We start from the raw sequence: 24,846 nt of genomic DNA, 5'->3' as shown, positions 1-24,846 counted from the left end.
GGACCCTCTCAGCCATGAACATCCAACGCCTGGCCGAGTCCCTATCACCATCAACGAGGACCTGCCTGATGCGCCCAGAATTCAATATCAGAATTCCGCTCGAGTTCATCAAGGATCCAGAAAAACGAAGTACCGTGGGAAGTGTGATGGCGACTGGCGAGGGGGTCCCATCCAGCATGATGAGGTTTAGGAGAGATCTCTTGACGCCCCTGACAGAAAGAGCCTCGAAGGCACTGCACGAGTTTGACATGGCCTTGCAGGGAGCTGAGTCTCAGCCACATATGACATTGCATTTCACCTCGAGGGACCTGCCGGCGGGGTCGGTGATACTGATGGATAACAGGCGGTGGTTGCATGCACGGAATGACATCAAGGATCCGGAGCGTCACTTGCGTCGGGTACGATGGGATGCTATCCCATTCCTTGGGGCTGCAACAGATTAGCTAGAGCGTGCTGTCTAAAGTACCGATGACAATAATCTTTCGGATTTCACAACCACTCATCTTCTTGGGCTGTCGGCTCTTGCATACTCCCCGACTCTCCCCTCTTGCTGCTGCTTTGACCCTCGTGCCAAGCCGTAATCTGTGATACACATGCAGAAACAAAGGTGAACGGCAATCAGTGCAGCAAATGAGATAAAAACTCCGCGGATACCATTCATGTAGGCCCCAGAGACCATGTCTCTCTCTTCGTCGGTTAAGTTAAGGTCGTCCAATGCGAATGCCGACGAGGTTAACCTTGAAATGAGGCCGGGGCTGAATTTTGACTTCAATTGACTGAAAAGCACGTTGCTTAGAAGAGCTCCAGAAACTGTACATTGTTGTTCGTCAGTACCACCAACCAGACATCAAGTAGTAGCGGGATACCGCAGCAAGGTTTATTATGCGTACCAGTCGTACCAGTTGCTCCTCCCAGATCTCGCACGAAATTTCGTAGACCAGTCAGTACGGCGCGGTCTTCGGGGTCGGAGCCTGCAAAGAGGCCAACAAGAACTGGGGTTATGCTTGAGCGGGATGTTTCTGCGGCCTGATGGGCGAGTCACTTACCTGGCTGTAACGAACAGCCCACTCCCAAGCCGTCAAAGATGCCGACAACTATCAATCTCCAAATCGGCGTCTCTTGATCAAAGTGCATCTTTTCAATCGCAGCCAAGGCCCAGCAGACGGCGCCAGTGACGATTATGGGCTTGTAGTGGCCCGTTGCGGAGATGACAATGCCCGTTATTCCTGATGTGAGTCCATGGGTGATGACCAAGGGAAGCATCAAGACCCCCGCCATGGAGGGGGTCGCCCCACGAACGTTCTGCAAATACAGCGGAAGGATGAAGCTGTTTCCCCAGTAGACCCAGCCTATGAGGATATTCACAAATATTAGAATGTTGGTGGAGCGACCATACTGGAACAGCCAGGCCGGCAGCAGGGGTAGCCGCGCAAAACGGAACTCGAATATCAGAAAGGCACCCATCAGCATCAATCCGGTGAAGAGCATGCACAGGGTCACAGGGGAAGCCCATGACATGGACGATCCGCCTTGTGATAATGGAACGAGGAGCAAGGCGATGCCCAGCAGACTCGCCAGGGCCCCAACCCAGTCCACCAGCTTGAGCTTATCCCAGATCCTTTCTTGGGAAGCAGCAGAAGGGCCCGAGGCCGGCCAAACCAAAACGAGATAGCTTATGGCAAAAGCACACAGAGGGCACACGAACCAGAATGCCCATTGCCACCCTACGGCCTGTGTAAGCCCCCCGCCGATGACAGGGCCGAGCCCATTCCCAAAGGCGACGGCCATGCCAACGATTCCGAAATAGTACCCTCGCTGCTCAAGCGTCGTGATGTCGGCAATGGCAATTTGGACGAGTGCATTTATGGCCCCCGCGCCGAAACCTGTGAAGGCACGGGCGGCAAATAGTTGCACGGGCGTTGCCGAGAGCCCACACAGGAAGCTCCCTACCCCCATGATGGAAAGTGCCGTAACCAGGGAGGCCCTGCGGCCAACAATGTCGGAGAGTCGGCCATTGATTAGCTGGATGCTGGTGCTCGTTATGAGGAAGCTCGCGCCGACGAGGGAGATGGAGGCGCCCGTGTCGAGGGCAGAGGCAATGGCGGGTAGAGACGTTGCGATGGCGGTCTGGTCGAGGAACGAGGTGAATTGGATCAGGGCGAGAGCTGGGAAGACCACCAGGAGGCGGTTCCGCGGAAGGCAATGGGACTGCCGCTGCAGTAAGGGGGTGGATTCGCTGGCCATGGCAGAGGTCCTAACCAAGGGGCCCAGTATTTGATAAACGGACGCATGGCACTCAGTACTAGCTACCTATTTAACGAAAGACTCATCCCCAGAGCCTGATTCCCAATACTTCTTCCCGCCAGCGCGAGAATAAGGATCGCTTGTGCTGTTCCAGCCTCCTGGGCAGAGCCGCGATCTGCAGTGACACGGTCTAGTCTCCATCACCGATCACCGGCTGGCAAGACTCAGGAGGCGGGACACGGCACAGCTGCACACATGGCCCAACCACATCGCACTGGTCTTATTTTCCGCCCAATCACTAATTGCTTTTTCCTTTGAGGAATCAACAGGGAGTCGATGCGTTGTGACAATGTCTCGAGTCTCGACCATTCACAATCATAGTGCCCAAAGTCCATTCACATTCCACGTCGTGGCTACGAAGTAGCTGTTGCCACTGTACGGATACTACGTACTCGTACTCGCACGAAGCAACTTGTCAGCTTCCCACCCACCGGCAGGGGTACCACCTCCAGCTCTACCCCTCCTTGCATCTTTTCTTCCTCGATGTTGTGATTTTCCCCCACTATCTAATCATCACCACTTTTCACCGCTTCATAAGCAATCTGAACCTGCACACTTAGCAGAAACGCGTCTCGTTTTCTGCCTCCGTGGTTATATTTGCTGGTATATTTCCATACCACCAAACTGAGCGTACCAGGCCTATGCTAACGAACCCTAGAAAGAAGGATAATGCCTCGTAAAGGCCGTCTGAATGGCCTCATAGGGCCGTGGCGTCTCATCTGGTTTTCCATACAAGGTGATTCTCGCTCCCCTACTTCTCCTTCACTTATAATGCTAATACCTGAGCTGCCAACAGTACACTATGAGGTCCTCCTCGAATATCTGCGCAAAGACGGCATTGCCGCACTTTTCCGTCCCCAGCGCATTCGAGATGTCGCCTCAGCACGAGTTCTCGTACAAGCATGTAACGTGTCCCCCCGATTTGATCAACCCAGCTAAGTTATTAACCCTGATGAATAGCCGATGGCTTCGTTGCCTACGAAAACACCACTGTGGTTCCTTCTCTAGTCCGACAGGCTCACGGCCGGATCCTCGACGTCGGCTCTGGACCAGGCAATCAGATCCAACGCTACGACCCATCCCTCGTCGAGTACGTTTACGGCATCGACCCCAACGCTGGCTACGGAGAGTCCATCACTACAAAGCTTGCGGAACATGGATCCCTAGCCAACAAGTTCAAGTTCATCGCTTGTGGCATCGAGGACAGCGACATCTTGGCAGACGAGGGAGTCACAGAGGGGACCATGGATACCGTGCTGAGCATCCAGTCCCTATGCGCCGTGGGAGACGTCAAGAGCGTCACGAGGCAAATGTACAAGCTTCTAAAGCCTGGCGGTAGCTTTATCTTCTGGGAGCATGAGCTTAGCAAGGATAAGATCACGGCCGTCGCCCAAAGTACGTCATTAGTTACCAATCCACCAACAAATGGGCAGTGGAGCCGAGGCTAACATGAAAATAGTCTGCTGGAACCCGGCTTGGAGTACGTTTGCCGGGTGCAACATGAATCGCAACATCAGGGCGGATATCCTCGCTGCGGGCGAGTGGGAGAACCCTGGCGACATCGAGGAGGGCGATGACCCGCATACCTGCTTGCCCAGGATCTGGGGCGTACTCAGGAAGAAGGCCTGATCAGATAGGGGCTAAGTCACAAGGGACCATCTGCTGTTCCTCCTCTCAGTCTTCCATCTGTCTTCTTGGTTATTAACCAGTACGATATGGTATTGATATATTTGTATCATAATATACACCGTTTGTTGGAATGCTCTACTGTTTTTCATACTTTTTTTATGATCATGGAGGCGGTCTCATTCCGTAACTTTCATCACTTTAAGATACCTGCTATGAAAGTGATCGTCTAGGGTGCCGTACTACTTTCCATGAGGCGCGGTTGCAGAGAGCCACGACCCCCAGCTTCTTGCATGGGATGGCCCGATCAGTAGTGTACCCACGGGTCGGAGTCCTTTGAGGCCGACACACACCTTTCATAAAGTCATTCACGCTACCATGGACCGAACCATCAATGAGACCTTTAATCCAATTTGAGACACGCATGGTGGCGTCGCACTCGCACTCAATTCACCATCCTACGAATACGTACTCGTACGGAGTACTTCGTACTGCTCGTATACTACTCGTACTTGAGAGCTACTGTCGCCAGTTTTTATGAGTTTGCATACTACATATAGGCATGGAGTACATGTGTGTGTCTCACCAGCTTCACAAGTTCATAGATCCATTGAGTCCAGGCATTTTAGGTATTGGCCACAGTCCCTCTCTCCATCGTTCGGAACGCTTTCCATCAACCTATGCCCAAATTTATCCGAGAAATGGCTCGCCATGCTGTCGATGAGACCACGCCTCTCCTAGTCGAGGCCGGGCAAGAGTCACGCCAGCTTCCAGAGCAGGAGTCTCCAGATGGCATCAACTTCCACCCCCAGGGTGACCCAGAGAATCCACTCGAGTGGTCAGTGTATTTGAAATGGGGCGTCGTAACCATTCTGGCCTCTACGGCCCTCTCGGTGTAGGTATTCACATTGCTAAGGGCCGATATCTCTGGCTGACACGGCGTCCAGAACCTTCAACTGCACGTCCATCGTCCCCGTGGCACGCAGCATCGTTGATGAGCTCCGCGATGGAGAGGGAGCCGATACTCCCTTCGCTGCTGTGCTCCCCATCACCATATGGGAGCTGGGTGAGGCAGTTGGTCCTCTTCTCATAGGCCCATTGTCCGAGATATTTGGACGCTACCCGCTTGTTAACGCCGCCAACATACTCCTCCTTATGGGCACGGCCGCCTCTGCATTGTCCCCAAATATGCCCGTCTTCCTCATCAGCCGGGCCCTGACCGGAATGGCAGTAGCATCTAACGTATTGAGCCCGGCTATCATTGGCGACATATTCGTTCCTGAGCAGCGAGGCACAGCTATGAGTATGGTCACGTTTGCTCCCATTGTTGGTGGCACTATAGGGCCCGCCGTCGGTGGTTTCGTCGGTGGGTTTCTGGGCTGGCGCTCCGTCATTTGGGTCAGCATGGGGCTTGCAGGCGTTTGCGGGCTTCTCTCCTTGACCTTGTTTCGCGAGACGTATAAGGTCAAGATCCTGCGCAGCAGGGCTGCCAGGTTGCGCAAGGAGGCTGGGAATCCCCCCAGCGACCCCGACTCAGAGAAGCGCCCGGATAATCTGATGATCTCGATGCTGCGCCCATTCGGTGTGCTCATGTGTTCCGGTGTCCTAGTGGCCCTGTCACTATTTGGCGCATTCCACTATTCTCAGGTTTACGTTCTATCCACCACGCTACCCGTCATATTGGAAGATGTGTACGGGTTGTCACAGGCTGAGATTGGTTCTGCCTTTCTGGTAAACGGTGAGCATATATTTAGCTCGTCCAACCATCTGAGGGGTGTTCGCTAATTGGACTCTTGCAGGCCTTGGATCAACCATCGGTGTTGTGATTTGTAGACAGTACCTCGACCGGACCTACATCAAACTCAGTACGGCTAACAACGGCGTCGGTCACCCAGAGCACCGCTTACCCCTAAGCATTGCCGCTGGCTTTTGCATGCCTCCCGCTCTTATGCTGTGTGGCTGGTGTGCCGAGCTCAAGCTGCCTCTGGCTCTCCTTCTCCTGTGTCTCGTTTGGCTGCGTGTATGCTTGGTGCTGTGTATGGTGCCGGTTATGTCGTATATTGTCGACGCTTGCGGCATCTACGCAGCATCCGCTCTCACCGGCGTGATTACGATTCGGTGCCTAGCCGGCGTGTTCTTCCCACTGGCCACAGCACATTTAATTGACTCTGTCGGGTACGGCTGGGGATACACTTCCCTTGGCCTCCTGGGCCTTGCGGTCGCCGTCATCCCCGCGCTCGTATTGCGATACGGGTCCTACTGGAGGCAACACTCCAAGTACACGAGAACGACGTAACAACTGAACGGCAAGGAGACACGCACTGCCGCCCGAAACAGAGGTTCTAGAATACCAAACATAAATCGGGTAATCGCCGATGCATCATGCGGGGTCTTTTGTATCTTAGCGTGATGACAATCGAGGCGCAGCGACCGAGTTCAACGAGGGAATACAGAAGGAGGAGGAGGTTCTGTCCCTCGAATAAAAGATGATCACCCCAATAAACAAGTAAACTTGCGGCTACAGGGGACTGACTCAGAAGTATAAAAAGGGCCTCCGTCACCACATACTGATGTTGGGATATTGATATATTCAACGCGATATCCCATGTCCAGGGTAGAGTAGCTTTCTGATTTCAGCATGCGTTTCCTTAATACTAAGATCGCAATTCTTGCCTTAGGTAGGGGATTCTACCTACATATGTGCTTCCATAAAGAATTTAATATAAACCGCCAAGCCCTAGCCCAGGCTTGCAATAGCTTGAAGGCCATTATCCTAGCTGATACCAATCGTGATAGAATAGTCGATATCGACGGCGATACTGACGTCAAGGATAAAGGGAATTGGACACTAGAGCGTGGTGCCCTATCCCTCGCAAAAATTGGCGATACAAACCAGCGATGCTCTAAAAAGATTACGGCGAATACCACCAACGAGGAGTTCGACAGCTGCAACGATGCCTCGGGTACAGTCCAGAGAAGCCCCAAGTACCTAGCTCCCCTCAGGACTATTCCCACCGAAGAACTGAGTTCGGACGCCTTGGGTTCAATCTACGTTGACGAGGATGTCGCCGAAATGGTCCGTATATTTATCAAAGCCAACTCCGACTGGGTATTTGTCGGAGCCGGCCACACATTTACAGCAGAGGAGCTTAAAGATGGCTAGGGGCTTGGGATAGACGCTCGTGATGTCCAGCGGTCTAGCTGGCTTGCTAGGGATGGTCGAGCCACAGTGCATTTCTCAGTAATGGACAGGGGTGATACGATTGAGGATTAAGTCGCCCTTCGCGTTGCCCCCGTCCTCACGCATCACAATGCTCAGCTGGCTCAAAAGGTTTTTGTCACTAGTGGCAACCAAGAGGCTCAGAACAAGTCTGTTTACGATTTGGAGACTCAGGTTCTTGATTCTGGCATTGAAGAACCAGTTTTTGAGTTCGACTACGATATCTGGACTCAAGACTTCTTCGAGCCGGGCTATACCAGCATCCCTGGACCCGACGGACCCATTGTACTTCGTGTCACGATTCGGTCCTCGCAAAGTAACTGACTTGCTAGCCATCAAGTTTTTCAACATCTTTGTTCGGATAGTGTGGGCGCCGTTCAGCTTCTTGCCCCAGGCGACACTCTGGACTCGACGGGAAGTCTAAAAACCATCCCGCCCTATAATCACAGTGGAAAGAGTTATTCAGCACGTGGAGTTATTCAGGGCTCCTGGGATCGCGAACGCGTCTTCATGGCTATTTCTCGAGCCCAGGAGGTTCAAACTCCTCTTGAGCTAGACACGTCATGGCTGGCGGTTGGCCACATTGACGAGTTCTTGCAATTCTTATCGGTTAAAAGCAAACGTGGCTGGGTTATGATGGTTGACGGTCCTCGTGTCGGTGTTGATATTCTCCGAAACGCGTCTAAGAACGGCCATGGTGGGAGTCTTGCGGTATCGCGGCTTAGGTTCCCTTCGGAGCAAGATGATCAATGCGTTCCCAAGATGACTGTTAATGAGAAGATCAAGATGCCAAAACTTATTTCTCTCAATGAGGCTGCCGCCCAACGGACTCTACCGGAAAGCATTCACCCAAGCCTCTTAATATTATCGACGCGGCATTGCGGGATAGCCCTAAGCTTCGCATCCTCTAGGACCCCGAAATGGAACAATTAATCGCCCATTATCCTGGTGCTATCAACGGCGTTTTATTAGGCAATCTCTCCTATCTTGCTCTAAACTCTTGGGGACTTGTTATTGACGGTAGGAATATCATCGCCGAGTCCGTAACGACAGCCTATGCAAAGGCTAGTTATAACGTGACCTATATGGACGTCTGGTTCTCTAACCATGTGAACGGCGGAGAGATCCACTGTGGGTCTAATATATGGCGTAGCACAGATGCTCTTCGGGGTAGGATATTAAGTTTATATGTGTTTGACATGAGTTTAGGAATCTGTATAGAGTATGGATACACGTCGCTTCATATTCCTTGAAAGTACATTGGAATGGGCTAGGAGACCTCGGTCTCGGTCTCGGTCCCGGATCTGATCTATTTCCCCATAAAGATTCATGCCCACAATTTGCAAGGATCCCCAACCAACCGCATGTTTCATGGTCTGCAAACAATTTCACAGCCCCTTTCTTGTCCGTGCATGCTGGTATTATCCTACCATTACCAAATTATGCGGCCGGGTTCCCTTCCGAAAGGGGTATCGTTTTCTAGTAATCGCGAAAGTTTGTCTTGAAATTGCGGACTTGCCATTACATCTCGCTCGTGCTCTTCAAGATGCCAAAGGGAGCGGGAGCTCTGGCCGTAATACCATAGGGGTTATAATTCCACGCTCTAGTATAATTAGAAGTGCCAGCCTATCTGGGCCGCTTAGCGCTGGAAGAACATCCAACATGGCTGATTCCTACATTTGCTGAAGATGCTTGTGTTCCCACTCCTTTACACCCTGTTAGCAGGGTTACATGCATTGCTTCACTGAGCTTTAATCGGGCGATTCGGGCCTGTCTCTCTACGTCCCTCGGCACATCGTTGCCGGCGTCGACGTGAGTTGTGTTGCGCGGCGAGCACCTTGTCCGGACTCCCGAACCCCTGGGGTTATATTTGTATAAAACTCCCATAACTGCCCGGGAGGATAGCCTTGCACGGTTGTCCTTTTTGTTTCGTACCATCTCTAAAACCAGACAGCCAACGACCTGGCACAAATGATTTTTTCCCCGGCAACCCAGTTCCTGACGATCGGCTTGGTGGTGACTGCTCTCGCTCACACTGAGTCGCCACCTGTCATCAGCCGGCAAAATGGCGTAAGCTGTGCGTGCACCCAGCTGTCAACACAGTATGAAGGCTCCGTTCTGTTCCAGGACTCTGCCAACTACACTGCCGAAACGACTGCGTACTGGGATGTCCGGTCGGATATGAGCCCTCGATGCATCTTTCTTCCAACAAGTGCAGACCAGGTTGCCAATGCGGTCTCCATATTTGCATCCTGTGGTGCTGAGTTTGCGGTCCGTGGAGGAGGTCATATGAACGTGAGCTCTTCTATGGGCAATTTGAAAGGAGTACAGTGAATTAACCGATTGTCAAGTACCCGGGATCCAACAATATCAATGGCGGTGTTCTCCTCGCCTTGAACGGCTTGAAGGATATTAGTGTTGCAAGCGATAAGAAGGCTGTAGACGTCGGTCCCGGGACTACATGGTACGATGTTTACGGGGCCCTTGGGGCACACGACCTGTACTGCATCGGCGGCCGTCTCAAGACGATTGGAGTTCCCGGTTTGACGCTAATCGGGGGGTTCCACTACCTGATTAACACGTACGGCCTGACCATGGATAACATGCTCAGTTACGATGTGGTGCTCGGCAATGGCACACAGGTCGTCGCCGACGCGACAACGAATCGCGACCTCTTCTGGGCTTTGAAGGGTGGAGCGAACAACTTTGGTGTCGTTACCAAGTTTACGATCAAGGCCCTGCCCATCCCGCTGATCAGCACAACCGTCCAAACATTCGACGACTCTGCTGTTGACGATTTCATCAAGGCAACCGTGGACTTGACTTTGAACGATCCAGCAGACATTGCTGCCGGCAGTGTCATCAGCATCGGGTACAATACAACGACTAAGGCAACATCTCCTATGCTTATGGGTGTCCAAGAAGGCACAGAATCGCCTCCCTCGCGATTCGCCAACTTCTCAGCCATTCCTTCAGTATCAGCCCAAAATAACGTTGTCAAGCCCGCCGACTTCCATTCGGCACTTGATACTCCGTTCCAAATGTTCCGGTAAGATTGATCAAGTTCTCTTAGTCAAATATCCACTCATACTGGTTAAATACCATGACTTGATTGAACTTCATATGGCTGACCCCAATAATTTTGTCTAGGGTTCAATTTGCCCACCATACCATCAAGCCCAACGCCACACAACTACAGCGCATCTTCCGAGCCTGGAAGGCTGCTGTAGACGAGGTCAGCGACGTGGAAGGCCTTTATCCAACTTTTGTGATGAACATCCTGCCTAAGAGTACACTATCCGTCGCTAAGAATAACGGAATTGGAAACACCTGGGGCCTGGACGATGACCAGGACTATATCCGTACGACCAGGCACTCTAACTCTTCCCGTATAATCAATGCTAACAGATGGCAGTGTGGCAGCTTTCCACAGGGTGGGCGAATGCCGCAGATGATGCCCGGATGACCAAATGGGCTCACGATTTCGTCGAATACTGGCATTCAGATAATGCGGCCAAAGGGTTAGCCTCAGAGTTTATCTATGCCGGCGACGCGGGAGATTTCCAGGATCCGTACGCTGGTTTCCCCCTCGAGAATGTGAAGAGGATGAGAGAGATCCGCAGGGCCTACGACCCGGAGAATGTTTTCACTAAGCTCAATTGGGGAGGATTTAAACTGAGCGAGGAGCACTAAATCAGCCCCTACGCGTATTTAATTATTCTTAGCTCAGCTTTGGATGATCACGTAGTATTGTACACAGATTACGCACGGCGAGCTTAGGTTCATCTATATAAGAGTGTACATTATTCCTTCATGTTTGATGCCATAGTTCATCACTGGACTGTTCGTTTTTAAAAGCTGAAACGGTGGGGGCCGGAAGGAGACCAGGGGAATCGAGATGCTGGTATTCCCACGAGGAAAGGAATTGGGATAACGCTCGGTGGAATACGACGCCAAGCTGATAGTAGACGCTGTCTTCTGATAGGAATAAACTGTGCGTGAACTAGCAGCCTCCCTGTTCCTTTGCATTGAACCGCCCCACAATGGAGAAACTCTTACAGTGGCCTACTCTTACCTTATCTAAGGCCGTCAATGCATGGGGTGCAAGTATTCTCAATGGTCTTAGCTTGTTGGGCGCCGGTAAGAATGTATCTAAATATTAGCCCGAGTTTGGAGAATGTGGCAATGAGAATGTAATAGTTGTCGATATTCTTAGTCACGCATCTGCTATTAACTCTCACGAGCATCCAGTGGCTATTGAAGAGGCCTATCGCAACAGAGAGACTTGCGCAGCATACTCTCTGGGTACCATCCAATCAAAACCACTTAGTTGACCAATTACTGCGTGAGATCTCAGGGGAGACACCCAAAGATTGTATGAGTGAATAGATGGCTATTCTTTTGGAGGTAGTCTTTTGTCTTGGGCTCGACGAGAAAGCCTGGCTGCATACTTGGGATGCCATCCTATCCCCCGCCCTCTCGTTAAACAGCCTTGGTTCAAAAAAATTCTCGGTGAGGATTCTGGGTAACCCCTCGGTCAATGTGAGCTGTGTCATGGCATGAGAGTCTAGGGAAGCCAACATGGTATAGATGTGTGGTACGCTGGCATTAATATTCGTTGGGAAAAAAGTGATGTATTAGAACTGGGCACAACTATTCTGAGTGTGTTAATGCATTCTTTAATTGATTTTATATTGTTCTTAGGGAACATATATCGGTACGGTCTAATGAGAAAAAGAGAATATTCGTTTCAAATATCTTGTCCTAATGTTCAAGGGTGGAAGATGTAATGCGGGTTGTCAGTGGTATTCAGGGTAGTTTGGGACGGGATCCACTGGTGTCATCTGACGTATTGTAGGCGGAGGTTTATCTCATCTCCGCGGCGTAAGCAAGGGAGCCGTTCTTGGAAACACATCATTTATATTAAAATCATTTAACAGTACGTATCTTACTAGATTTGGAGTCTAGATATGTGTTAGGGGGTATATACTGGCGTGCTGTCGGAGCACTGTAGTCTTGTTCGCCAGCCATAGTGATTTGAATAATCGGTTGATATGATGGAGAGATACGTCGCCGTTACACCATGGAACAAAAGACACGCATGTTATTACCTAAACCTTAAAGACACACAATTGCGGCATAAGCTGTTTTACTAGTCGAAGGGGACGATAGCATAATTGGACTTGGTCAATTCTGGGTACTGCATGTAGCTGGACGGATAGTAACTAGTAAGCCGTTATGACGTTTACTTCAACTTCAGCCGAATCTTTCTAGAACAGGTCTAGGAAGCGCCTCTAGACCGAAAAGACGATCGCAGCCCATGACGACATAGCCCCGAAGAACCACGCATCCCTGACAGATGACGTTTGGAACGGCCGCTCCCGTGCCACCACGTACCATGGGCGTCGCCCGTATTTGCAACATGCTCAGCTGAGGGTCGGGTCCCTCATCCTTCTTCCTTTGCTTGCATCTCACTCCCTGGTCTGTATACCCTCTGTCATTGAGCTTTTTAGAAATGAGAGTAACCTTTTCCGATATGATCTGCGATTGGTCTATTCGAGACTAGAGAAAAAATAGTATAGGAGTTCTTATATAATAAATATGATACTTTAGTGATGCCTCAATAGAATAGTTTGATCCCGTCATGTTGAAAGGACGAGTGTAGAGAAGATAGGCTCTCTTGCTAGGAGGCCCTGGAGCGCTTTTGGAATTAGAGGCATCAGCAGCATCAGCACGATCAGAGGCTAACGACAACCCTCGCAGCCAACGGCAGACTTTGCGGCCCACAGCATATCTCGCAGTCAGCCCTGTCAGCAACTGGCCCCTTGGTCATCGGCATTAGCGCGGCCTGGCAGTGACCAGCATTGGACACAGGACTCTCGTAGAACATAAGCTTCGTTATGCTGTATCATTTATTTAGGCCTGCTACGCTTTAATGATTCACAGAATATGATGATGCAGCGTGCGTATTCCCTTGGTGCAGTTTGCGTATTATTTTGGTGGCTCATTATCGCCAATAGCACAGTCTAGTTAATGCAATAGCTTAACACGTGTGTCGTATGTTAACAGCACTGGGAGGATTCGGTGCATAGTGAGACACGGCATGGCTAAACGAAGTGCTGACGACCCGACAATCGGCCGCCAGTTTAAAGCCGAGACGGGAACACATGGTGTACTCGGTCCCTGGGACGGATTCAAGAAGCTTATGCGTACGTAGTTGCTTTGTAGTTAACCTAATCAGCTATAGTCTAATAACTTTAAGCTTTAGTAGGGCGCCCTCGACAAGCCTATCTAAAGATAAGGCGAGAAGAAGGAGGGTGAATGGATTCTGCCGTTGCTTGCGGCTCCATATTACGTAATCGCACTGGTTCTGCCATCATGCCTTGTTGTGCCCGATGCTGGACGTGCCAACCCGTGACGAAGCCCTCCTCAGCCTTTATTCCGCGTGAGAAGAGAAGGGATGCTGACGACAGCGCTAATGCACTCCCCCTATGCTCTAGCGCCCAAATCCCAAAGGTTCCGTTGTTGATCAACTGTTATTGTCTCAGTTGGAACGGCTTGTTGGTTGTTTGGTTGAAAAGGCCTGTTTATGGACTGTGCCTCTGGTCTTCATGGGGAGCTGCCCAGTTTGGCGGAACTCCTGAGCCTCACTCAACATACTTAACAGGCCAGCAATCCCGGACGCATTAGCACCATCGGCACTCCCTGCCTCATACCTTGTTAGCCCCAAGCTGGCCAAGTTACCTTGATCAAGGTGAATTATTTGAGCCCCGGGGGTAGCACGCTACCTGGCAAGCTGCCTGGGCAATCCGACAACCAGGGTGGTACCACCGCTGACGGGCCGTGGTGTGAGCTGGCCTCCATCATCTTGTCCTCTCTGACTGTTCCACTCAATGGCTAACACCAACACCAGACAACAGACACGGAGATGGCCCCTAACCGACAGAAATCAGGCGCTGCCTGCGTTCGCTGTCGTGCCAAGAAGCTCAAGTGTGACGGTTGGCGCCCTCGCTGCGGGACGTGCATCAGGTCAAATGTAGACTGCGAGCCGGCTGCAGCTCAGGTCCACCGTGGACCCAAAAAAGGCTACCTCAAGGAGCTGCAGGGCAAGATAGGTAATATCTAAGTGACTTGAGGGCACAAGGCGGCTGCCTGCTAACGGTCTTCCAGCGACGCTGGAGCAGCAGCTTGCAGAAGCACACGGGTTGAGGCCCACAACGGCGGCATCGGGGCCAGCGTCGCCGCAACCAGACCACACGCCGCCGTTCGAGCTGGATTTTCTCTCCATGGACCCTGGCATGGCCGATGTCTCGGGAGAGTTTTATCCCACGCAGGACCACGACTATCACGACGCCTCCTCGTCTGAACTGTCTCCGAACCCGCTGGGACCACCGGTGTGGACCGGCATGGTACCGACTCCACCCTCGGCAACAGGCCCCGTCACCACGGGCTCCATCTCGGCTGACCCCATCTCGGCTGGCTCCGTCTTGGCTGGACCCGTCTTGGCCGGCCCCATCTCGGCGAACAACTTTGCCCCCGCCGAAGTAAGGGCCATTCCTGCGCCGGCCACCGCTGAGCCGTTCTCTCCCACGACCTTATTGCAGTCTGATCTGTATGTGCCGCCCTCTGATGTCTGTCCACCTATTGTCAATTGTGGAACCGCCAACAGCATGAAGCAAGGCCTATTGACTAATTGTCACAGTGACCAGGTCTACTTTGAGAGGACGCACCCATCGGTCCCCATCTTGCACCGACGGCAATACTTCTCATGGGCTCGGTCGCCCAACAAGACGCCGGCACAGACCTGTCTGCAGTATGCCATGTGGACCTCGGCCGCCTCAAGGTCGTCCCACCTGCAGCCGCTGCAGGAATCCCTCTACGAGACGACCCAGAGGCTGCTGGCTGCTGCCAGCAACGACCCGTCCAACGCCGCCATCGAGTACGTCCAGGCGCATATACTAATATCCATCCACACCTTTGTCCATCGCAGCCACCGCCAGGGCTGGATCAGTGCCGGCCAGTGCTTCCGTATGGTCCAGCTCATGCGCCTTCACCAGCTCGATGATCCTCTGCAGGCCGTAGAGCACGATGACCACGACCGATCCGTCCGCATCGAAGAGATGCGCCGCGCCTTCTGGATGGCTTATTGCGTTGATGTCTTGGTTAGCAAACGCGGACAGTGGCCTCTGACCTTGCACGAACACGTGGTACAGTTTACCCTCTCCTCTTGTCCTCTCGTCCTATACCAACAGGCGCAAGACTGACCAAAGAAAACCATGTTACCCAGCGCGCGACCCGTCTCCCCTTGCCGGACGACGCCTTTCAAAACGACGAGCATCACAAGATGCAGTACCTCCACGAACTTCTGGAGATACCAGCTGAACTCAATCGAAGCCCCTTTCTCGAGCTCATCACATTTTGCACAATCTCTCGTAACATTGCCTCGCTCAAGCGTAATCGCCTCGAGGGCCGCGATAGTGTCATACCCACACATGACCTCTTCAGCCACCACTCCCGCCTATCAAGCACACTAGATCTGCGTACCGAGGCCCTGAAGGCCAACTACCCATCCTCGCAGCTCACCTCTGACCCTATTCTACTATTCACACGCATGTTCGCCAATGCCCTCGCCCTCTGTCTGTGCAGCTGCCTGAAGAAGACATTGCCCGCAGATGTCGAGGACTGCCACGGCCTGGTAATGGCCTGGCAGCACCGCGCCTGGAAGTCCGTGTTCGGCATGGTCGACCTCGCTGGGTCTATTGCCTCCCTGAGTTATTTCAAGGTAGCCATATCCCACCCACTTTTCAGTCCCCATGTGGCCCCAATTAGCGTACATTCTCTAACATGAGGTTCTACTGTGTAGATGCATCCATTCACGCCCCTACCGCTTGGAATCTGTCGCGACTTTCTTGATGGTGGGCAGTGGGTCGTCGACCACTCTACCGAGCCGCAGATGCAGGAGCTCTCAAACTTACTACACGACATGAGCAGCATCAATAATGTGGCCCAGGATTATTTAGATGACCGGAAATCTCAGTCGGCCTAGCCCCAAAAGTCCTTGTTAGTCTCGTGTTCTGATTCCTGCTCCTGTGGCCGTGCCCGGGTTCGGTTGTATATATTCGTACTTTGCGACCCCGTGGCGGAGACATGAAGTGATGGCTGGTCATTGAGAAAGTAAGAAGTAGGAATGGATGGAAGGCAGTAGAGAAAAGCAAGTAGAGCAATGTAACACGTATCATCATCTCCCCAAGCACAACGTCATATAGGCGTGCCCCTTTCCAATATCACACCCAAACAGCACAGACTCCTCATACCTCGTCCAAAAATCCATGGTCCTTCCAGTTCCGCACAAATCTGTGGACCAGCTCTGTGCTCACTGCCGTTGTACCGGCAAGTGTAGTAGAATGCTCCGTACTGCGAGCCGTAGCGAGGAGCAGCCCGCCGCATGACATCCGCTCAAAGTTATCCTGGAGAAAGTCGACTAGCATCGATGCTGGATTGCCGCACCCCGCCCCGCTCGGCGCTGTACGCACCTTATCTAGCCAGTCTTTGAAAGGGATGATGCCGTCCCTCAGAGTCACGCCCAGAGAGTTGGCAAGGACTGGCACCATATCGGCCCACTGCTGCCGCACAGGGTTGTCAATATTGTAGACCGGGTGTGGCTTATCCGTTAGAATCAGATCAGCAAGCGTCCCGGCGACGCGGTCTACAGGCGTCCATGACAACAAACCCTCGAAATTGGGAAGACACTTCAGTGTCTGCGACGACTTCAAGAGGAACGGTAGATGCTCTTGCGTATTCCAGTAGCCGCTCGCTGTGGCGCCCGCAATCTGACCGATGCGGACGCAGCTGGTAGCAAAACGCTCCGGATGCTTGTGCAGCGTCTCGTCAAGCGCGCACTCGCAAGCGTACTTGGCGTCGCCGTATCCGTTTGGCAAAACATCGCCGATATTGACGCGCACTTCGGGTACGTGTGGTGTGTTGTGCCTGAGAGGATAGTGACCGACCACGGCTATGGACGATACAAACTGGAAGTGAACTTTTCTGGTGGCGGGGAGGCTGCTGGAGGCATCCTGTGCCAGCTTTATCATGTTGTGCATGATTCTGAACTGCGAGTCGAAGCCTTGTATTGGCCTTTTTGCTGACATGGCCCAGGCTGAGTGGATAATGTGCGTGGTAGTTGAGGCAATGGACTTGTAAGTCTCCGGAGATAGGCCCAAGTCAGGTTTGGACATGTCGCAGCCGTACACTTCTAGCTTCCTCAAAGCGCTAGCACTCAGACACAGGCTTCGTAACGTGAGTGCCCTATTCTGGCGCTGCATGGCATCCATTCCGTTCCGGCGGTTCAGCACAATCACCCTATCAACGTCTTCGCGCTCAGCGAGGTTCGCGACGAGGTGAGATCCAAGGCTTCCCGTACCGCCAGTGATCAGGACGCTACACTGGTTCTGGAGTGTGTCACTTGTTGATGGCGTGGGAGCCTCCCCTAGGTCCCGTGATATTTTACTAATGTACTCGTCAACTGCGTTCTGGCGGGTCTGGAGGTCCTGTGACGAGCTCACCAGATGCTTGGGGCACGAGACTCCAATGAGCAGCCGCTCAACCTTGTTCTCTGGTCGTGATCCGTCTGTCCAGTCGGTAAAGCCGTAGCCTGCTGTCTCCAAGGCCTGGCACCACTGCGTCTCGCTGGCAACGGCGTGCTTGCGACCGTCCTCAAACACCCACCAGCCTTCGAAGAGGCCGAAGACCATATCGACCCAGTAAAGCGTGCCCGTCATCTCTAGCATCATCAAGATGCCGTTTGGTCGCAATGCCTTGCGGATGTTGGTAGTCGACTTGATCATACTGCGGGTGGCGTGCACGGCATTACTGGCAATGACTATATGCTGCGTTCCTAGCAGATCAGAGGTGGGCTCCTTTTCGATGTCATGCGTGCGGAACTTCATAAACGGATACTGCTTGAAGCGCTTGCGTGCCGTGGCCACGAATGAAGGGGCCAGGTCGGTAAAGGTGTACTCCACTGGCTTTCCAAGACCGGCAAGAAGAGGGACGAGCCACTTGGTTGTACCGCCAGTACCTGCCCCCATCTCCAGAATCTTAAGCGGGCCTTCTGTCTCCAGTGGGAGTCTCTTTACCAGAGCGGAGAGGAATGCCTCCATTAGCCGGTAGTAGGTACGATTGAGGGGCCAATCGCCATAGACACCAGAGACTAGACTGCGGCCTTTTTCAGACCCGAAGATCAGCTTGATCCCGTCCGTCTTTCCTGTCAAAATATCGGGCAAGTGCGAGCCAGCGTAGTAGGTCATGTTGTTGGCGGTGACCTCGTTTGGCGCCACCCTTTGCAGATCCTCCAAAATGGTCTGGCTCGACCTGGCAGAGTATGGCTTGTTGGTTCTAGTGACGAATCCATCGCCAGGCCTGACCAGACCGGACTCCGCTTCTAGCATTTGACACAGGTAGCACACGAGCTGCTTGTGTGCCTGGACGTAGTCAAAGAGGGGGAGGGACTCCCCTGGTTTTGCCTGCTTGATGGAACAGCCCAGCTGTTCGAATGCTTCTAGTGTGAGCGCAACGCAAAGCTCATTCTGCTTGGGCAAGACGTCGGAGATATAGTTGGCACTTCCACCGGCTGCGATACTCTGGTCGGTATGAGCTTTGATTTCATTGAAAGCCCCTGTTATGGCTTCCAGCGGGAGTCGAAGCTGATCTCTTGGTTGGGATGAAGGAGTCGGTTGTGAAGTTTGGGAAGACGCTTGAGAATCAGCGTAATCAGTCCCATCAACGGGGATGAGATTGGGAGTCCTCTCGCAACCATCAGAGTCCTCCACCGAGGTAATGCTATCAGCGGACGTTCTCGAGGTTGTGTTATCCAAATCAAAAGCAGAGCTAGGGGAATAATCTTCTTCTTCCTCATCTTCGTCTTCCTCATCAGCACCACTCGCATTAGCAACTCCGATAGTCTTGCGGACGCACTCGACTAGCTCCTTAACGTTGGTGACTTGGGCGGCTTCATCTGCGGAGAAGGTAGATTTGAACTTGGTCTCCAGCTCTGTGAGAAGCTCCATACCCATCAAGGAGTCTATCCCTAGGTCGCCGAGATTGCTCTCGAGTGTGATATCAACTTCATCAACACCTGATAGCTCGGAGATGATTGCCTTGAGCTTGGGCAGAAGGTCATCGTGGGGCGCGTGGGGCGGATTTGACCTCTGCTTCGTACGTCGCAGTGCGACTGTGGAGTTTTCTGCGGGCACAGGTGCCGACTCTTCAACAACCATCGGGGCCGCCGTCTTTGTACCATTCGCAACGGTGCCGTGTTTATCGTCAATCATCACTGATGGCGCGGCTTCGTGAAAGGCGGAACTACTGGAGAGGCGGTTCAACAGCTTGGAGATGGACGCCTTGTGCACCTGGACATAATGAAGGCCTAGGATGGCTTCAATCATAGAACCAGTGCTAGGGTGAAAGACAAAGACGTCAGTCAAAAAGCTACCACTGGCCGTGGAACCGTTGTGAAACGCAAGGACGTGGTAAGTCTCAGGACGCTCGTTGAGCAGCGTAATAGATCGCATCCATCGCTCGAGACCGCGGCAAATATAAATATCACCTGAGGATCTGTCGGTCATGCAGTTTACAAAAATGCCACCGACCTGACAAAAGACGTCAGATAAATGCGCATCGAACCACGTCTCACTGTCATAGCCCTTGACGATGCGGCCGGCCGACATATTGTCCTTACCAACCAGCTTGACAAGGCCGCGATACTGGTCGCCATAGTCGACAACGTCCGCAAAGGCCTTGTAAATGTTGCGTCCCTGTATGGCGTCATCGGTATCTGGTGAGTTCAACAGCTCCAGGCAGCGGCCATGACTGATGATGCGCTGGTACCTGGATAGATCCAGTTCCGTCGAGAGGTTCTTCGCCGAGGGGACGATGCGGCCTGACGTGTGAGTGGCGGTTGTTCGCGCGCTTGAACCGCTGGTGCTGGTCAACTTGAACAGCCATTCCCCTGGTCGACCCGCTGAGACTTTGAGATCAAGCCACAAGGACAGCGAAGGGTCGACGCAGATGGGTGCAAGGTTCTCAATGCCATAAATTTCCGGGTTGTAGTCAGCCCCTAGAGAGACTAGCTGCGATAGACCATCAATGGCAAGGTCCATTTGAACCGTTGCTGGGCAGATGGGAGCAGTATGCGCAATTGTGTGGCCCATCATGAGCTCTTCGAATTGTCGGATCATGGTGTTTACACGAAAGCGGGCATGTTGCTGGGCTGATCCGTCCTGGTAGCCGACAAAAGTCAACAGCGTGTCTGGAATCTTATCAGGCTCGGGTGTCACAGGAGGATTTCCTGCTGCTTCGACGGGAAGAGACGGGCCTTCCTTGAGCTCTACCCAATGCTTTGATTTCGCGAACTGGTACGGCGGGAGCAGCTGGACAGAGTACCGAGTTGTCTGCATGCTTGAGTGACCCCAATAGGCCACGTCCACACCAGCAGCCCACAGATTGACAGTCGTGTCCGCCAAGCTGTTGAGGGCTACATCGCTGGTGATGTTGACAGGCACAAAGCTGTTCTTCTTCGGTGCCCCCAAGGCGCGGTTGATCATGCTGGTGACGGTAGAGTTGGATCCACCCTCGAGCCAGACACATTCAGGCCATCTCGCAGCCAGCCTCTGTACGCAGTGATTAAAGTAGACGGGCTGGCGCATATGCTCGCCGAGGAAGTAGGCAGCAATGTCCGGACAAGACTGGGAGTCGGCCTCGGTGCAGCGTGCCCACCTAATTGCCGGCTTTTCAAAACTCAATTCGGCTGCGGACTCGTTTAGGGAAACCACTAGGGGTTCAACAAGTGTTGAGTGAAAGGCGTGGGTGACGGCTAGCCGCTTCGATCTGACGGAGAAGGATGAATCGCTGGAGAGGACGTCTGCCACGGCGTCAATTGCTGCCGTGGATCCCGCAAGCGTGAAGCTGCGAGGCCCGTTGAAGCAGGCAATGACGACAGGTTCCTGACCTTGGCCTAGAGAAGCATTCGAGACCCTGACAAGACGCTCAACATCTTCCAAGTTAGTTTCTACGGCCATCATGGCACCCTTGTCGGCGCCCCATTGATCCTGAATGATTTTGGCTCGGGCGGCTACCATCTTGAGGGCGTCTGGCAGCGACAAGACGCCAGCAATACATAGCACTGTCAACTCGCCAAAGCTGTGGCCTACCACGGCGACGGGCTGGACGCCGCTATCGATCCAGCATTTTGCCGACGAGTATTGGATGGTGAAGAGCGCCGTCTGTAGAGCCACTGTGTCGTCGATGGGTTCGCGCTGGAAGATGTGAGGGAAGATGCTGCCAACACCCAGCGAACAGCAGATGTTGTCGCACTGGTCCACGTACTTCTGCAGGATGCAAACATCTTCGTACACGCGACGATCGAGGCCTACAAATTTTGATACCTGCCCGCCGAAGGAGAGAATGACGGGCGGGCTGCGTTCCGGTCGAGTGTTGCTTGGCTGCAGAGGATAGCCCGTTTCCAGCGCTGCGAGCTGCTCTCTCAGTTCGCTGGAGGAGCGGCTGGTGAACAACTGACGCCGAGGGAGAGTACGGTTGGACTGGCGAGCCATGTTGAAGGACAGATCCGCCAGTGAAGTGGCAGGGTGCTTCTGCAGATAGCGACGAAGAGCGCCTGCGTTCGCGCCCAGGCTCTCATCATCCAGGCCGCAAACCCAGAACGGCCTCCTGACTCCGGGCTCTTCGGCCACTGTCTCCTCCAACACATGGCCTCTTGAGGGTGCTTCAACGACAATCATCGACGCGTTTGAACCGGATGCACCGTAATTGTTGATTAGTGCTGCTCGGAAACCAGGACCCCATGGCGTCATACTTGTCGGGATTGTGATACGGTCCGATGCCCTGGCCTTGACAGCCGGATTCAGCGTCTTGAAGCTGGCCTGGGGTGGGATCACTCCGTTCCTAAGCATCAAGACAGTCTTGATAAGAGAGACGACACCAGAAGTGCACTCCAGGTGGCCAACCAAGCCCTTGGCCGAGCTCAGCATCAGCTGTGATGTCCGCTTCGTCGCATCTCCCCCTAGAACCTGGCGTATGCTGTCATACTCGGCCGGGTCACCAACGGCGGTTCCTGTGCCGTGCGCCTCAACCACACCGATCTGCTCAGGGCGGAGCTGCGCTTTGGCGACGACTGTTCTGAAGAGATCAGTCAACGAGGGCGCATTGGGCACAACAATAGGCGTGCAGTTCTCATTCTGCTGCACGGCAGTGCTTGGGATCACGCCCAGGATCTGGTCACCATCCGCAGTAGCCGAACTCAGCTTCTTAAGGAAAACAGTAGCACATCCCTCTCCGCGACAATATCCATCGGCTTCAGAGTCGAAAGGCTTGCATTGCCCCGTCCTGCTCAGGAACGAAGCTCCAGCTAGGTTCTGATAGCATAAAGGGCTCGTCAAGACGTGTGTACCACCTGCAACAGCCGCGTTGCATTCGCCGTTCAGGATTGCTTGGCAGGCTAGGTGAACAGCCACGAGGGAAGACGAGCAGGCCGAATCCAGGGTCAGGCCAGGACCCGTCCAGCCAAAGAAGTGGCTGATCTTGCCAGCGATAAAACCACGCAAGCTGCCTGTCGCTGAGAATGCATTAGCTGGGTGGCAGGCAATGTTTGTCTCGTAGTCGACTGCGCATACGCCGATATAGCAGCCAACGCGTGTATCCCGGTCTGATTGCGCATTGCGAAAGTACCCTGACTGCTCAACAGCCTGGTATGCGGCCTGGAGGACCTGGCGCTGCTGCGGATCCATGGATGCCACCTCTCGTGGTGTCTTTTTGAAGAACTTGTGGTCGAAGGTGTTGTGATCTTTCATGAAGTTACCGAACCATTTTCTCCCCCCATCCGCCTCGCGATACGCCGACTTGAAGGTAAACCTGTCGGGCGGGACTTCTCGGTGCTGCGACTTGCCCTCGCATAGAATCTGCCAAAACTCTTCCAGGTCGTTGGCTCCCGCGACCTTGCAGGACATGCCCACAATGGCAATGTCGGTGTCGGTGTAAAGCCGGCTGCCTCCTGCGCCTGCGCCGGCTGTCTGTTGCTCCAGCTCCGTTATGTTGACTAGCTGCGGGTTCAGTCTCCGCAGCAGGGACGGTGGTACGTATCGGTCCAAGCCGAAGCTAATGAGAACTGAGTTACTACCCCGGAGAGTTGAGCCCTGGACCCGGAGCATCGTCTGGTGCCATTGTAGTGGCTCGAGCAGGATAGACCGGATAACCTCACGATGCAGTGGACCAGAAAAGCCTCTATCTGAGTTTGAGTAGGTTGGCAGGACTAGCGATTCGGCTTCTAGAAATTGAAACTCTGGATGCGCATCTGCGATAGCAATGGCTTTCTTGACAGCCTCCTTGTGGCCCGGCCAGTGGAAGCGCCCTTGGAGGCCAACCTCGGCGGTAGTCACGCCAATTTCCTTGAGCTGCTGCTGTACTTGGGCAATGGACTTCATCGGGAGGGTCAAGGTCGCCCTGTTCTCATCATAGAGAACTGATAAGTAACGTGTCTGCAAATCATTATTTGAATCATCAGCAAACTAGATGCCTCCACTCGCGGCCAATATAAGACGAACCTCGGGAGACTCTTCAAGAATCTCAATCATTTGCTTTCTTGCTTGAGGCGAATGCCATACTGCGGCAAGCGACGTGGCCTGGGCCTCTGTGGGCGAGTTATTTTGCGCATCGACGACCAAGCCGCAGAGTATTGCGACGCGTATCGCGCTGGCTCCGTACTGTTCAAAGCTCTGTCTATGGCGCGAGCATGAGATAGCAGACGCACTCAGCAGACCAGTGCAGAATCCAACCGTCTCTGTCGAGTACCTCGACATGCCAAATCTTCTGTTCGGGTCCACTTCCTGGTATGCAGTCTTCAGGTACGCTGTATACTGCAGCAAATGATGAATGACAGTCAGCGGCGTGAGCACCACATTGAAGGAGCTGAACGTCGTGCTCGGAGAACGCCCCGTCCTGAACCATATATTCAGGTCCACGAGCAACTTCTCGGCTGTAGCATGAAACGTATTTGAGACATCTTTGAGTTTCGCAAGCCATTCGGGGAGATCGGCGAGAACGTCCAATATCCAGAGGTTGTCGTCCGAGCTAAGCACCCTCGATCGAATAGAACCCAACACATCATCGTTGGGGGCCAGGACCTGCGACCCAAATAGCAGGATCGAGTTGGTCTGACTAGCACGGGCGATACGGTCAACCATGTTGAGGAATTGACTAATGACGTGCGAGAGAAGTGTCGGAATGTTGAAATGTTGAACAGACGGGAGTAGATGAAGACGATAGACGAGCTATGCGATCAAGCAGAGCGAAGACCGCTCTTTAAACCGAGACACGGGCAAGGCAGCTGATCTCTACCCGTCACTATCATCACAGCACATTGTTTTCCTGTCATTTGGCGTATCAAAGTGCTTCGGTGGTGACTAAGGCGAGCCAGCTCGGCTACGGCTGACGGAGGCGAATCCGGGATCGCCGTGCCTAGCCTCGACATGAGCTCAGCCCCGAGGGCCCGCAGAATCCTGCCGGGGCTCGGAGATACTTTACGCTGACATCCATCTCGGCTTCGCGGGGGGAATATACTGCCTCGGAGCAACCTTCTCTTTGGTCTTTCTCTGTGCCCTAGTCTACGTAACAGTGTTCGGGGATGC

At 53.2% G+C, this 24,846-nt stretch overlaps 7 protein-coding genes across 7 annotated transcripts; 5 read left to right on the top strand and 2 right to left on the bottom strand.

The window, feature by feature from the left end:
- Nucleotides 1-792: 792 nt before the first annotated feature.
- ACO1O0_008546 (uncharacterized protein) lies at nt 793-2,244 on the bottom strand (the record flags this gene model as incomplete). The annotated part of the gene is made up of 3 exons (XM_083197910.1): nt 793-810; nt 925-992; nt 1,047-2,244. The coding sequence occupies 3 exons, from the start codon at nt 2,242-2,244 to the stop codon at nt 793-795; spliced, it is 1,284 nt and encodes a 427-aa protein (XP_083045645.1).
- Nucleotides 2,245-3,106: 862 nt separating this feature from the next.
- On the top strand, nt 3,107-3,933 carry ACO1O0_008545 (class I SAM-dependent methyltransferase; the record flags this gene model as incomplete). Its single annotated transcript, XM_083197909.1, has 3 exons — nt 3,107-3,215; nt 3,265-3,699; nt 3,764-3,933. 3 exons carry the CDS (start codon nt 3,107-3,109, stop codon nt 3,931-3,933), a joined length of 714 nt encoding a protein of 237 aa, XP_083045644.1.
- Nucleotides 3,934-4,610: 677 nt separating this feature from the next.
- On the top strand, nt 4,611-5,715 carry ACO1O0_008544 (uncharacterized protein; the record flags this gene model as incomplete). The annotated part of the gene is made up of 2 exons (XM_083197908.1): nt 4,611-4,825; nt 4,878-5,715. The coding sequence occupies 2 exons, from the start codon at nt 4,611-4,613 to the stop codon at nt 5,713-5,715; spliced, it is 1,053 nt and encodes a 350-aa protein (XP_083045643.1).
- Nucleotides 5,716-5,980: 265 nt separating this feature from the next.
- Nucleotides 5,981-7,093, top strand: ACO1O0_008543 (uncharacterized protein; the record flags this gene model as incomplete). Its single annotated transcript, XM_083197907.1, has 2 exons — nt 5,981-6,222; nt 6,688-7,093. 2 exons carry the CDS (start codon nt 5,981-5,983, stop codon nt 7,091-7,093), a joined length of 648 nt encoding a protein of 215 aa, XP_083045642.1.
- A 2,028-nt stretch (nt 7,094-9,121) lies between these two features.
- On the top strand, nt 9,122-10,843 carry ACO1O0_008542 (FAD-binding oxidoreductase; the record flags this gene model as incomplete). Its single annotated transcript, XM_083197906.1, has 4 exons — nt 9,122-9,445; nt 9,502-10,199; nt 10,301-10,512; nt 10,566-10,843. The coding sequence occupies 4 exons, from the start codon at nt 9,122-9,124 to the stop codon at nt 10,841-10,843; spliced, it is 1,512 nt and encodes a 503-aa protein (XP_083045641.1).
- A 3,235-nt stretch (nt 10,844-14,078) lies between these two features.
- ACO1O0_008541 (uncharacterized protein) lies at nt 14,079-16,196 on the top strand (the record flags this gene model as incomplete). The annotated part of the gene is made up of 4 exons (XM_083197905.1): nt 14,079-14,265; nt 14,321-15,312; nt 15,438-15,932; nt 16,074-16,196. 4 exons carry the CDS (start codon nt 14,079-14,081, stop codon nt 16,194-16,196), a joined length of 1,797 nt encoding a protein of 598 aa, XP_083045640.1.
- Nucleotides 16,197-16,458: 262 nt separating this feature from the next.
- Nucleotides 16,459-24,402, bottom strand: ACO1O0_008540 (Type I Iterative PKS; the record flags this gene model as incomplete). The annotated part of the gene is made up of 2 exons (XM_083197904.1): nt 16,459-23,697; nt 23,764-24,402. 2 exons carry the CDS (start codon nt 24,400-24,402, stop codon nt 16,459-16,461), a joined length of 7,878 nt encoding a protein of 2,625 aa, XP_083045639.1.
- Between the last annotated feature and the right edge of the window lie 444 nt (nt 24,403-24,846).

This window comes from Amphichorda felina (genome assembly GCF_050947745.1).
Source record: "Amphichorda felina strain 45539 chromosome Unknown scaffold_9, whole genome shotgun sequence".
In the NCBI taxonomy this organism is placed as follows: Eukaryota; Fungi; Ascomycota; class Sordariomycetes; order Hypocreales; family Bionectriaceae; genus Amphichorda; species Amphichorda felina.
This window is presented reverse-complemented; position numbering and strand designations above follow the sequence as displayed.